Raw genomic sequence first — 15,852 nt, 5'->3', positions numbered from 1 at the left:
CAAAATGTGGAAAGAGTGAAGCATTGTGAATACTTTCCGGATGCACTGTATTCTTAAAATGATTGTGTTTTAGGACATGGATATTTCTTTTTAATGAACTTTACTGTATATTTTAGCTTATTAAACAGTCAAAATATTGAAAAATGTGATATACAATAGAGTTTAAATGATAATAATGTCTAAAAACATGGACTATTGTACAACAAAGCCCTAATTATGTGTTTTGTCCACTCTGCAAAACATTCTTGTCATGTCACAACCTGCCATATACATGTCATAGTCATTTACAAACCAACACAACAAACCCACTGTAAGCTGCATTTGTATTTAACTTTACAGTTTTGCCTCTTGAAACGTCTCAAGAAGTCTGATTATGATGTGAAAAATGTTGTGCAGCTATAGGGTTGTAAATAATAGACCAGTGACTGGGTACTCAATTTTGATTTATAAAATAAATAGAATCTGTCAAGCAGAGGACAATTTAGACCATAAGCAGTCAAAGTAATAACAATATGTCCATCTACAGCAACACATGTATTTCTATTGAATAGTTTTAAGCTTTACATGGTTACAAACATGGACCAGTCTGAAAGTCATGACCATTTTCTGTTTTCTTATTTTGCTTCCTGTTATTCTTTGTTTTGTTTCCTGTCTTCTTCCTCGTCTATCCTGTCTCAGCCCTGCCTTGTCCACACCCACTGATAATCTTTTATACCTGTATCCATTACAATGTTAAATTTTTCGATTATTTCACGTTTGTCTTCTTGAGATTTCACATTTATTTTAAAAGTGCTTTTTTTTGGTCAAGCTGTTGAGTGTTCCACTGCATTACTTAAAGCTTTTTTCTTCTTTGTTTTTTCTGCAATATCCTGTTTGATTACTCAAAATATACCTTAAAACAATGCATATAAATCTCCTTGTATATGACAAAATTTCCTACACATTTACATTTATACAGGATTTCAATACAAAGAAAATAAACATCTAAAAAAAAAAAAAAAAGGTGCTGGATGTAACTGCATATCATAACTACAGTGTTCACAGTATTTTGTCAGAAAAACAGATTAAAAAAATAGATATAAGTAGTAAAGAGAACTATCCACTAGTATCTGAATGAACTCTGAGTTGTTTTTTTTCTACAGGGAGGAAGGAGGGGGGTTGGGAAAGCGATAAAGAAGGAAAGAGACACAGAGGTGTGGCTAAGGGTGGCTCAAACAGGTCTGTTGCCTGTGGCCAGGGAGAACGTTTCAGTTTTACGAATCCCCACCTATTCTTGTTCCCAGCCTTTTTCATGTTGTGACATCTCAGGTGCTTTTTTTTTTTTTTTTTTTTTGCCGTACTTCACCAGCAGTAAAGAGTCATACTTTTAATCTCTATTAGAACTGGATAGAAATGCATTACCAACACTCCAGAGGATTTTCCTATTACTGACAGCTCAGGTAAGTCATAAAGAAATAAGTTTGGTTAGAGAAATGGCAAGTGAGTAACTTGTGCATATTTAACCTATTTAACCTTCCTGGCAATACCATGCTCTTAAAGGGGAATTAATGGAATAATTATGTTTTATGAGCTAACTATTACTATTTCCTGTAACTGACAGTTCAGGTAAGTCATAAAGAAATAAGTTTGGTTAAAGAAATGACAAATGAGTCATTTCAATATATTTACTGTACTTAACCTTCCTGGCAATAGAACACACTTAACAGGGAATTAAGGGGCTTATTATGTTTTATGAGCTAACTTTTACGCTTTGATAGATACACTTCTTGTCCAGTTTAGTTTTCACATTTTAAGTCCATTTTCTAGACAGTCACTGCATGAATCTTTGCAGTGAGAAACAATGACTCCTTGAAGTGAACCAAGTAAAATATAGGGGCACTAAATGTCTTTACACAATGCAGAAAAACAGTGTGTAATAATAATATACTGTGGAGGCTAGGCTAGGCTAGCTAGTAGAGTCTAATCAGGGGTGGCATAATTTATATAGTTTGCACAGAGACTAACAAAAAGAGTCTACTCTCTGGTGGATTTGTATGGCGTTTATTTCAAAGGAGTGTGTTAATTGCTACTGTTGCTTGTTTCGTCTGCAGAGCTGTTTGTTTAATCTCTTGCATTCAGAGCAGTGTTTCATGAACCACCAATGCTGGAACCTGGTTGAGCAAGTTTTCCATGTGTGCTGTGGCCATGGGGCAATAACAGTGAACCATGCCTTTAACAGCTGCCTTTTGTTTTTCTTTTGTATTTCTTGTGAAATGCACACCATCCCATTATTTTCCCTGATGATTCGGTTTACATTAGAATGGAAAAAAAAACAACTTTTTTCATTTTACCCTTTTGGCAGAACTATAGTAATATTCCAATACAGTGTTGTTTCATGTGTTAACATGATGAACATAGAAAATAGACCATGAACACTGGAACAATTTCAAGATAAAGCTATAGAATTCTTGTGTGATTTAAAATGAAAACATTACTTTTGTTTGTTTCTTTCTTTTTTTTCTTTCTTAAAAAAAAAGCATCTTCCATAACACTGTATGCTTTCTTTCATCAGGGGGTGGCTGCTGCTCTGCCATTTTGAGGTGAGATGATCCAAGGCCCAGGCATAATGGAATGCAATCTATCTATGCTCTCATCCTTGAAAGAGGACTTCAGCTCTGAGGATTACATCCTGCCACATTATAAGGAAGCTTATCGGTTAGCCATTGACTGTCTGGTCAGTGGTGGCAAACAAGTATATCAAGAATTCATCCAAGCTGAGAAAATCGTAAGCTTCCTTTCGGAGGACGAGATCGACTTTATAGCACAGAATGCAGAACAACTACCTGTCAGTGAAAACATAGAGGAGGACGACAGTTCCAGGGATGATGAGGTCTCCACGGGGACATACTGGCCCACACATTCTGATGCTCCTCCTCCCGACTTGGATCTTGGTTGGCCAGAGGTCGTGCACAGCAGACTCCAGACCAACATAGATATGTTTTACCATCCACCCAGGTTAAACAGCCCCACCATCAAGGAGGTATTGAGGAAAAATATCCAAGATGCTAGACAGGTAATGGTGGCGTGACATAGAAGCACAGTCTGTTTGCCCAAACCAGTCTTTGTGTTTAGTGGCATTTAAGTTAAGATGTATATCAGCACCGGCTTGTGACCTTAGATTGTTAGTGGGACAGGACAATGTTAAATAATACCATAGCCTCAGACAAAATTAAGTCAAAAGGCTATCACACTTGACTTGTGCTATAGGCTACTAACTAGTGAATTTTCAGAGTAAACCTGAGAATTGACAACATATTGTCATTCAGACTACTAACTTATTTTGAGCAGTTTTAGATGTGCCTTTGTTCAACCATGGCAGTGTTTCAGCAAAAAGTCCAGTCCAACTACATATCAAGAACAACATAAAAGGCTTGACACTACTTAACCCATCTCAAACTTTCCATAGTAAACAAAGTCACCAAGTGGTGCAAAAACATTTCTGATGTATGGATATTATCCACTCCATATCCCTGCCTTCCCTGAAATATATTTTACAGTAGAAATGGTTCTGTACATGGCACATACTCTTTGCATTTGTTTGCAGAAATGTAGATTGAATGCCAGTCATTTGCTATAAACCTTTTTTTTTTTTTTTTTTTTTGGAAGATTGCAGAATATTTCTAAAGTAGACAACTTGTTGTAAAACCACAACCATGTCAACTGCTTCTGCTCCTTCAATGAGACGATGTATTAGCACTTGTTGCAGTTCCCATTTTTTAACCACTAGGTGTGATGATAACTCTGTGGAGCTAAATGGAGCAGTGAGCAAATCAAGGTAACATCTGTCAAAGAGCAAAAGTTTTATAAATAGTTGGTCAGTCCAAAGAGGTCATTAGTATTCCGTTGGTTTCTAACATGTGTGGAATGAGGACTCAATGAAGATTTGTTGAATGGCTGATTCATATATATACATGGTGGGCCCCTATTAATGAAGGGTACCTTATTTTCCTAAGCCATGTTTATCCAATTCAGTACATTTATCATGTATCAACTTTTCTTACTGCTGCATATAGTGATAAATGTCATTTTTTAGTGTGTGTGTGTGTGTGTGTGTGTGTGTGTGTGTGTAACTCTACACACCTATATTCAAATCTTTAAAATAACAGGGGATGTTAGGAAAGGCTTTCAAGGATTTTTTGTAAGGTTAGCAAAGGTGTGAAGAGGTCACAAAATGTATGAAGCTTGGGTGCTGAATTGTTTGGACTATAACACATCATTCTGACTAGAAAAGACATCAATGCCATGTCTCTTGTTCAGGGAAGACAAAAGTGGCCAGGCTACCTTAATCTGAGATTTTCCAACAATAACACCAACAAACATTCAGTGTTGCTAATTACTTAAGTTTGTGTTATACTGTATACCCAGAACAGCAATTGCTGCTTTTACCTCATTTTGCCTCCTGGAGTATTTGATGTTACATCCTGTATGGAAATAGGGTTGTTAGCTGATTTAAAACATTTAGCAGATGCATTCATGTAAATGCAGAAAGAGTTTGAGTAACATTATGTAAATCTCATTCTTACTTCCACATGTTCAATTTAAATAATAACCAAAGGCACAGTGACATTTAAGTCATACTCTGATTAATTAACGTTAACCTTAATATTGAAAAAATGCACCAAAGACACACATGTTGCAAATCAAATAGCAGCGTGTGTTTTCACGTGTCTTACTGACTGCCTGAGCGACATGTTGAATTGTTAAACAACCCAAATTATGACAAGATCCCTGTTTGCCTTGTGAGAGAAGAGTCAACACACAGCACTACACATGACCTGCCTTATCATGGTGGAAAGTTACATATCAGCATTGAATGACTCTGAATTGAGTCAGTCTAAATGGCTTCTAATGGCATTATTAAAAGGCCTGAAAATGACCAGACATAAATCAGTAGATTTGACCGATTAATAGAAGCCACTCACACTGCATCTTATGTGAATAAAAAGCAGAAAGCTTTGTAACAGTTTTAAAAGAAAAAGTGAAAACTTACTAAATATACTCAGCCCAGACAAAGAAAGTAAATTACGCAGTAAATAGTTCATCCATACACACCCTTTCCAAAGCTATCTGGGTGTGACTGAAAGAATCCTGCTAGACAAAATATGCATACAGATTGTTTGGTGGAAGGGCTACCAGGGCGTGATTTTTTAAAAAAAAAATTTTAACAGAGCAATGTTTGCTTCTCAGCACCTAATGATAAAAGATTAGTAGATTACTGTATGGCTTGGACTTCACTAGCAAATCAATGGGATTTAAGTGGTGGATGCAGCAGATGTGCTGAAAAAGTGTGCACCTAGAGGGAAAGTCTCTTTCCCAGGGCTTTGACTTAGTTGGTTGGCCCTATGGGAGTAAAGCAAGAACGTGTGCTCATTGTATCCTTGCAATAAATAGTTTTTTAATGGATGACATAATGAAGTCTCCACATTACAGCACACCGACAGTGTGCTTCCAGAATGTATTTTTAGGGACAGAGTGTATTCCGGTATCTGTCATGTTATATATCATTTTCAGTGGACATTATGAAGAGTTTGACATCCACTGAACACACCATTCTGTCACACTCAGACGACTGCCACAAATGAGGAAATTGGGTAGAGAGCTCAAATAGATATCCAACACAGCCACACACTCGCCAGTTCAGAAAAATCTGCAGGACTCAAGTCATAAAGGTATATATATAGGTATAAATAAGTTTAAAGTTATGGTTCAGGTTAACCTGCTTAGACTGACTCAATTCAGAGAGATATCATGTAGGATCTTGGGCTACAGTAGAAATATGTAAACAACAGGGTAGAAAAACACTGAAGATAAAACTACACTGAAATATAAGATGAATAACATCTTCAACAATTGTTAATCCTCAGAAAGTAATATCCTTGGAAATGCGGTACATCAGATTCATTCTGACAGACAAATAAATGAAAACAATAAAGACTGAATCAGCTGAAACGGCATGAATGGAAAGTGAATATGAATGTAGGGAGCATTGGTCCTTGATGCTACATTAATTGAATAAGTCTAATTAGGCATTGTATAGTTAGACTCTTAAGGGGACCTTTAGAAATGTGGCTGCTGTCAACTGAGAAAGGAACACGCTTTTTACATAGTGTTGGATTAATAATTAAATCTATATAAAGATTTTGGAGTCCAAAATATCTCTGCTTTTCAGTTTTCAGAAGGCACAACAAGCTGCAGATTAACAACCAGCTGCTCTTAATAATAACAATCAGCTTTAAAAGAATGAAATATGTAAAATAATAATAATAATAATAATAATAATAATAATTAATAAAAACATATATATTTTCCCTAATGCAATTTTTTACTGCTTTTGAACTGGTACTAAGCATAGCAAGGCTCACCAATGTTGAAATAAACCAAACACTTTTTAAACACATTTAAACTGTGGGTGGTTGGTACCCTACGGTGCCCAGAATTTTTTGTAGGATTGAAAATTATGTTCATGACTTGTTGTAGTCTCAGTATTTCAGTTTCAAATGGAAAGATTAATACACTGTGGTGTCCAGTTATATGAGGAATAAAACACAATGCTGTTGTTGAAAATTAATCAGCGGTGGGGTGGGGTGATGCCACAACGTTTACTACTTTTAAGTTGAATATTAAATATATATATATATATATATATATATATATATATATATATATATATATATATATATATATATATATATATTATATGTACTATAAAATATGGCATATATATATATATATATATATATATATATATATATATATATATATATATATATATATATATAAATTCTCGTATTTCTCTTTCACCACCCTAATTTGCTAATTGTTTTTTAAAAAATACTTTTGTAGTGTGAAACAAGTTTCTGTTATCACTTTATTACGTTGTTCCCTCACCAGCCTCTATTTTTCCATTTTCTTGAAGTTAATAGGACAAAATATGCAGTCCTAAAGACTTTGCAAGGTCAGAAAAGTCCAAGCTGTGCTGTTATAGAAAATTAATCTGTGCCGTCTAAAAAAAAATCAGAATTGAGAAATGCTGTCGTATAAGATGTGGTATAAGATAAAGTAAAGTAATGAAATAATGGTATAAATTGAACACTTGCGAGGTTTTTAGTATTATAAGGAACCATAAGAGAATGTTCGATTTTTCTCAAATTCAATATATCTACTTCCAGGTTCATTGAAGATAAGGCAAATGTACTATGTACTAAATGTACTAAATGTATATACTCAGAAAAAAAAAGAAACGTCCTCTCACATTCAGCTGCTTTTATTTCCAGCAAATTTCTTAACATGTGTAAATAATTGTATTAACATAAAAACATTCAACAACTGAGACAGAAACTGAAAAAGTTTCAGACATTTGATGAACAGAAATGGAATAATGAGTCCCTGAACAAAGCGGGGACAATATTAAAAGTAACAGTCAGTATGTGGTGGCCTCCAGCTGCTTTAAGTACTACAGTGCATCTCATCCTCATGGACTGCACCAGATTTGTCAGTTCTTGCTGTGAGATGTTTCTCCAATCTTCCACCGAGGCATTTGCAAGTTCTCGATCACGTCTGGGGGACACATGGTTAAATGTAATTTTCCACTGTAAGGACGATCAGCTGTCCTTCCTGTCTCCCTGTAGCACCGTCTTAGGCGTCTTACATTACGGACATTGCAGTTTATTGCTCTGGCCACGTCTGCAGTCCTCATGCCTCCCTGCAGCAGGCCTATGGCATGTTCATGCAGGTGAGCAGGAACCCTAGGCATCTTTCTACTGGTGAGTCGGTAGAAAGGTCCTAAATTATTGTAACCGTGACCTTAAGTGCCTACCTCCTGTACACTGTTAGTGTCTTAAGGACTGTTCCACAGGTGCATGTGTAATAATTGTTTATGGTTCATTGAACAAGCATGAAAAACATTGTTTAAACCCTTTCCAATAAACATCTGTAAAGCTTATTTGGATATTACAAAATGATCTTTAAAATACAGTCTCCTGAAAAAGGGACGCTTCTTTTTTTTTTGCTGAGTATATATTGCAATGTCTAGCACTGTGTGGGTGATGTGGGTGTGGTGCTGTAAGGCTTTAGCGTGCTAAAGCATTACCAACTCATCACTTGTACTTGTTGAAGCTTGAATGCTGGAATTCCAGTAAGATACAAGGTCTGATTAAAATGCCATTTCCTGGCAAGGTCTAAAATACAACAAAGGTGAGCACATCCAACGCACCCTAATTGGGCTCAGGTGCAGGACAACAAGAATAACAATATGTAAATAAAAAAGAGGCCTGATGTCCGTATACTGAATTTACAGCTCCAAACCACTTTTTATTGAAATCGCAACGTTTTGACCTTCAGGTCTTCATCAGACACAATACCCATGTGGAATAAAACACAACTCCTTATAGAAGCAGGTAATCACCTTAATTAGACTCACTCTCCAAAACATGTAACAATCAATCCAAATCATGTGACACACATACACACAAAAAAATTCACATAAGGATAACCTCTGCCAGAACATGATATTAAATATTTCACTCTCTTACTCGTAAGCTAAAATATATTATAAAACGGTATCAAAAATCTAACAATATCTTTATTATTAAAAACTACATCTTTGATAACAGCAGATGAAGACATGCATAAATCACCACAGATAAGGCTTAATATTAATATTAAGCCTTTTCTGTGAAATAATAAGATGAAATATTTAATATCATATTCTTGCAGAGGTTATCCTTATGTGGATTTTTGTGAGAGTGTGTGTGTGTGTGTGTGTGTGTGTGTGTGTGTGTGTGTGTGTGTGTGTGTGTGTGTGTCACATGATTTGAATTGATTGTCACGTGTTTTGGAGTGTGAGTCTAATTAAGGTGACCTGTTGATCGAAACGTTGTGCTTTTAATAAAAAGTGGTTTGGAGCTGTAAATTTAGTGTGCGGACATCACACTTCTTATTTCCTGGAAAGTTCCCATCTTAATCTACCCGTCCTTCCTGACCATTAATTCAATTCAATTCGATTCGATTATTTGTATAGTGCTTTTAACAATGGACATTGTCCCAAAGCAGCTTTACAGAAATATAGCCATGCTGGCTGTGAGGATATATATTGTCGCTTGGCAGATTTATGATGATTCTATTGGGATTGTAGGAGCTTTCATGTAACGTCTGCACAAGTCACATCTTTGTTTAAGTTCCCTTAATTGAAACGTCTGCTGTTACCTTTCTCAGTTCTTGCCATTTTCTAAGCCTCTAATGATTAACAGAACAATGAGGCAGCACTGAGGTGTTGCGCTGCATGTACAGAAAACATCCAGTAATCGTGCACCTTTGATACATTTTCATCTGTTTTGTTCTCATACAGGTCATTGCAATTGCCATGGATGTGTTTACTGATGTAGACATTTTTAAAGAGGTAGTCGAGGCATCTATCCGAGGTATTCCTGTGTACATCCTTCTGGATCACATACATTTTAAAAGCTTTCTCACTATGACTACAAACCTTGACATCCAAATTCAAAAACTCAGGGTGAGTGACCTTTCATTCTTTCCTGTCCACATTACACTCATTGATCATGCAGGAACAACTGATCAGTTTCAGAAATTTTCATTGTCTCCATTGTCATTCACAATTCCCAATTTGTTTCACACAGAACGTCTTTAACTTTCGTATTTAAAAGTAATTCAAATGGAAAAAAAGAGCAGTTTTTCTCGAAGTCCCATTCTAAGCTGGAAATGTTGCAGGCCGGATTTTCTTGCACACAAGAACAAAAGCAACATCATATTACTAGGGTTTTTATGTGGTAGATAAAAAAAAACTTTTTTTCTGATCAGAGGCATGATAAAGATATTTTAGAAATGACACTCCAATTGCTTTAAATAGTTTGCCCATGTGCTTTGACTTTCCCACCCCTTTTTAAAGAACTTCCACCTTCAGTGGTGTCTGTTTTTAATGATACTGGTCATTCTAAATCCTTTTAGGTAGCGCTTGTAATGTTTGGATGTGTCATTTGAATATATAATTTTAGCATTAATTAAATCATTGATTATATCAGGTATTGATGACTTCATGATCAACACCTGTTTAAACATACCACCAAGATTTCTATGCAGATAATGGGGTTTGGTCTGGCACATTTATATTAGGCCATTGTCTGACTTTTACAGTTAGAATCCTTACTCTCAGTGACATACTGTAAATAGGATGAATACATACAATTTACAGTTCGTTTATTTGCGCTGTCCTTAAGAATCCTTATCTCTGATCATGTAGAACCACTGTGAAAGTCTCGCAGGATAATATGGTCATTATAAGGTTCTTCATGACCTCAATAAACACTCATTATGTTATTAGAAACACCTGCACATTCCTGCAATTATTCAGTCAGCCAATCAATCCTCAACTGGTCTTCTGGTATCGTAGCCGAGCTGCCTCAAGGTTCAACATGTTGTGTATTCTGAGATGCTTTTCTGCTCACTATGGTTGTAAAGAGTTGTTATTTGTATTAGTACAGCCATGCTGCCAGCTAAGAGCAGTCTGGACGTTGTCCTCTCTTGAACAAGGCATTTCTGCCCACAAAACTGCCGCTCATTGGATGTTTTTTGTTTTTTACACCACTCTGTGGAAACTCTAGAGACTGACATCCCAGAAAATCAGCAGTTCTGACATACATTTACGTTTACATTTATTCATTTAGCAGATGCTTTTATCCAAAGCGACTTACAAATGAGGAAATACAAGTAAATACATACATACTCAAACCAGCCCAGCTGGCACGAACTACCATGCCAAGCTGAAATTCGTTGAGATCACATTTTTTCCCCTATTCTGATGTTTGATGTGAACATTAACTGATGCTCTTGACCTGTATCTTCATGGTTTTATGCGTTGCACGGCCACATTACTAATAAAGTGGCCAGTGAGTGTAAGTGGACCAATATAATTTATTCTTTCTGTAGAGAACACTTACTTTTGCCTTGTTTGCAGAACATGAGGGTGCGCACAGTGCAAGGCCAGGAGTATGTTTGCAAATCAGGAGCCAAATTTCATGGAGGAATGGGACAGAAATTTATCCTAGTTGATTGCCAAAAAGTGTTTTTTGGATCATACAGGTAAGTTACTAAAGAGTGTCATCCGTTCAAAAAAACATGGTTATTGGATTGAGACTAAATGTGTAATATCTGCATATATAAAATTACTTGCACCACCTCCTGGAATATGTGTCTTATGTGTTGATAACCTGAAAATCATTTTAAAAATGTTTTTAGCTCATATCCCTGGTTATGTTGTACTTAATACCCATGTCTATGCATTTTTGACTGTCACCTTGCATATGTAAGTGAGGAAAACACTTTCACCCATAAATGAAGACTGCGTTATCATTTCCATTTAATGTTCTCTGTAACACTTTAGTTTGAATAGCAACAGTCTGTAGCAAATTGTAAATGTTATCAGAATATTAGTTAGAATAACATGTGAGTGCATACACAAGTGCTAAAACTGGTTTACTACATCTAGCTAAATAATTGCATGAATTTGCACAGAAATGAAGATCACACAGAGGTGGTCATTGCTTTCGCTAGGCACTACATGGAAGCTATGGCAACTAGCAGGAATGTGAAGTCAAGAATATATATTGACTGATCAACATGCAGTGATTTAGAAGGGAAATAAAAAATTATGAACAGAGTGCAATAGTTCACGCTTCTTGTATTTCCTACATTCATTTTCCAGTATATTACTTTGTAATTATATAGGGTAATATGTGCATAAAACTAGATCATTAAACTAGATATATGTACATTCCAAAATGATATCAGCTTGGCATGTTTTATGATCAGGCTGCATTCACATTTCTCATGTTGTCATACTATTTATTCAAATTTTATTCAGTATTTTCAGGTTCTCATTCAATATATACAGTATTTAGGTTTCATTCAGTTTGTATTAAATGTAAAGTAAATGTAAATTACATTCTTACTCTGTCGTTCACAGTCTCATGTGGTCCTGTGAAAAGATCCACCTGAGTATGGTTCAAGTCATAACTGGTGGTTTAGTGGAGTCTTATGACGAGGAGTTCCGGACTCTTTATGCCCGCTCCAATATTCCAGTTGAGTTCCAGTCTCAGGATGTCTTGACAGACCGAAAGATGAATGGCACAACTGAGAATTACTTTGGTCATTCCATCAGACCCTTTGAAAGGAAGGATCATTTGAGGCATACACTTGACTCTGTGTATCGACAAACCTGTGAAAGACAATCAGGCTTTAGGAGCACGGAGGAAAATCTTCCTATACCTCACCATAGTAGATTTCTTCAAGATGCGTTGGAGTACAACAAGCGGCACAGCTATGCAGGGGAACGACGGGAACCCTCACACATCAATCAGCACCCCAGGTATGGCACCAGTAACTGGAATGTAGCAGAAGACATCAGGTCTTATGGGAGGAACTACCCTGCTGTTATGGAGAACCCCTATGAAAGCTCCAGATTAAACTTCCTGAACAGGAATGCTAACATGCGCCAGTCCTACCATGGTCATGATAAACAGGTTCTCTCAGCACAGCATAACTTGCCAAGTTTGGCAAATACCTCCAAATCTTTTCTGCGCACATGGAGGATAGAATCTTACCTCAATAACAATGATGCACACATTGCAGAACCATATGATTATCTTGACCAATATGAGATGGAGAACAAACCTGTTCCTGCAATGCCCTCTCGTCTTAGGTCCTCACTGGTCTTTAGGTCCATCATCCCAGAGGATTCAGAACCCAACAGTTACACAAACGATTCCTTATCAGCTGTACGCCATGAGGATCAATTGGGAATACAGCCAGGTATACCATACTATTCCTCAACACAATGGAATCAAACTGATTTAATGGACAATCGAATCCAACCTGATGACTTTATGTTAAAGAGACGAAGTATACAGGTCCCAGACCACTCAGGAAACAACTTAGGCTTTGGCTCAAGAAGAGATGTAACATATGCCAGTCTCGGCAGAGCTAAAAGTCGATTTCAGGTTAAGGAGCCTGTGCTCCCACAAGACAACTTGTACAAAAGGCACAGTGTAGCAGACCCTAGGCATAACACATATAATAGTAACAAAGAGACTTCCAGCCATATGTATGGACATCTGTTGAGAAATCAAATGGAGAAGGATCCGGTAGTTGAGAATTCAAAAAGTGGAGGATATCCCCAAAACCTCAAAGAGGACCAGAGATCCATCTCACATTCAGACTTCAAAAAGGCTGAACGCAACAACGTGCAATGTGCTATTTGGCAAGAACCTCCCTCAAGAACCATGTCAGCAACAGCTCTAGAAGTGGAGGATGACAACCAGAAAAAATCCAATGCAATATCATCGCCAAGGTTCTTTAAAAAGAGTACCAAGAAAATCAAATCACTCCTAAACATTCCAGAGAAGCGGGACAGCTCACCAAAAAGAAAGCATGTCTCAAGTCTTAAAATAGGTAGCAGTTCTGACACCATTATTTCTGATGACAATGAACAAAATGCACAGCAGGATGACAAACAAAAGAGCTCCACAGCCAATTCTATGAAATCCACTGACAGCAGCATATTGAAAAAGACAAATGGGAGGATCCCTGGAAATGAGTATCCTGCTGCTGTCTTGACTGGAGAATCATCTGCTCCTCGTTTTAATACAGAGGAGCTCCATGGTGATGGGTCTGTGAGAGCACCAGATCGGCTGTATTACAACAGTCACGACAATAAAAGAAATATGGTACAGGGCACCACCAGTCAGTGGCAGCGAGAACAAGTTGGAGTCAATAGGGTGTACAGCCGTTTTGAGCCCCTTTGTTCCTTTGACACTAAACATACCTCTTCAGGACAGGGCACCAATGTGTCCATAAATAAAGCAGAGAGTCACAGAAGCTCTGTCCTAACAAGAGGAAATACAAGTACTGATCCGAGCAACCATATAGCTCAACATACACATGGACATGAAAATAAATTAGGACGTTTCATACAGAGGGTTGGAAATTTAATAAGCAAGAATAAGTAACTCAGGCTGTATAGTATGTACTGTATAAATAAGGGAAGCAGGGAGGTGCTTTCTTGGAGTTTTTTAATTGGCACAATTAATTTCACAATTATTTCATTTGTTTTCAGTTTTTTTCAGAACAGGGAAAACCTGATCTTGATTAATCTGCTACATTATTGTTGGGAGAAAAAAAAAAAACAATTCCATAAACTCAGCTGTAGAAGAAAGAAGAAAACAACTTACCGTAACGATTATATATCAACTTCGCCTTGGTATAATTTGAAAATTAGTGCAATAAATTATATTGGACTACTTGTGTTGTAGCAGGGGGATTGAAACATGCTGCATACGATCCTGCACTGCTCTCTTGTTTTAGGTCATTTTTCAGGTCCATCACACCAGAGGATCCAGAACCCAGTATTTATGTATTTCTGAATGCCATGACAATTAATTTGGAATACAACCAGATGCACAATACTACTCCTCAATGAAATCAAACAGAATTAGTCAATAGGCATGTTCAACTTGATCAGTTTATATTAAACACACGTCATGTACAGGTTCCACTCCACTCAGGAAACAACTGATAATTCTCCTAGGACATCTGTTGCTTTGACTGTTGTTACCTGAATTGTTTACATTTGTAATGAATGGTACAATGGATAAAAAACATCTACACACCCCTGTTAACAATGGCAGGTTTTTGCGATGTAAAAAAAAAAAAAAAAAAAAAAAAAATCATGTCAGAAATGTTTTCCTCCCTCAATGTGAATTTATGACATAAAAATTAAGTGAAGAACAATCATATATATATATATATATATATGTGTATATATATATATATATATATATATATATATATATATATATATATATATATATATATATATATAAATTATATGTACTATAAAATATGGCACATCTTGACTTTTCCCACTATTTCTTGTAAAAAAATATTCCAGATCCATCAAATTGTAAGGGCATCTCCTTTGCACAGCCTGCTTCAGGTCACCCTCAGATTTTTAGCTGGATTAGGTCCAGGCTTTGGCTAAGTAATTCAAAAACTTTGGATGTATGCGTTGGGTCATTGTCATGCTGAAAGGTAAAATTCCTTTTCATCTTCAGCTTGCTAGCAGACATCTAAAGATTTCACACTAAAATCGACTGGTATTTGTATGATTCCCTCACCTTGATAAAATCCCCAGTTCTGACTGAAGAAAAAAAGCCCTAAAACATGATGCTGCCTCCACCATGCTTCACCATGGGTATGGTGAACCTTTGTTTTCAGTATCTGGTGTGACCCCCCTAGTGCAGCAATAACTGCAACTAAATGTTTCCAGTGACTGTTGATCAGTCCTGCACATCGGCTTGGAGGAATTTTAGCCCGTTCCTCAGTACAGAACAACTTCATCTCTGGGATGTTGGTGGGTTTCTTCACATGAATTGCTTGCATCAGGTCCTTCCACAACATTTCTATTGGATTTCAGTCAGGACTTTGCCTTGGCCATTCCAAAACATTATTCTTCTTTAACCATTCTTTGGTAGAAGAACTTGTGTGCTTAGGGTCATTGTCTTGCTGCATGACCCACTTGATCTTGAGATTCCGTTTATGAACAAATCTCCTGACATTTTCCTTTAGAATTCGCTGATATATTTCAGAATACATTCTTCCATCAATGATGGCAAGCCATCTTGGCCCAAATGCAGCAAAACAGGCCCAATCCATGATACTACCACTACCATGTTTCACAGATGGGATAAGGTTTTTATGCTGGAATGCAGTGGGGTTTTTTCTCCAAACATAACTCTTCTCATT

General features: G+C 36.7%; 1 protein-coding gene across 1 annotated transcript; it reads left to right on the top strand.

Annotated features, from left to right (window-relative positions):
- Window positions 1-1,010: 1,010 nt before the first annotated feature.
- On the top strand, window positions 1,011-14,740 carry fam83b (family with sequence similarity 83 member B). Its single transcript, XM_053620550.1, has 5 exons — window positions 1,011-1,439; window positions 2,552-3,052; window positions 9,386-9,550; window positions 11,009-11,133; window positions 12,017-14,740. The coding sequence occupies exons 2-5, from the start codon at window positions 2,585-2,587 to the stop codon at window positions 14,055-14,057; spliced, it is 2,799 nt and encodes a 932-aa protein (XP_053476525.1). The 5' UTR covers window positions 1,011-1,439; window positions 2,552-2,584; the 3' UTR covers window positions 14,058-14,740.
- The last annotated feature ends 1,112 nt before the right edge of the window (window positions 14,741-15,852 follow it).

Source organism: Ictalurus furcatus, chromosome 3, assembly GCF_023375685.1.
Source record: "Ictalurus furcatus strain D&B chromosome 3, Billie_1.0, whole genome shotgun sequence".
NCBI lineage: Eukaryota > Metazoa > Chordata > Actinopteri > Siluriformes > Ictaluridae > Ictalurus > Ictalurus furcatus.
This window is presented reverse-complemented; position numbering and strand designations above follow the sequence as displayed.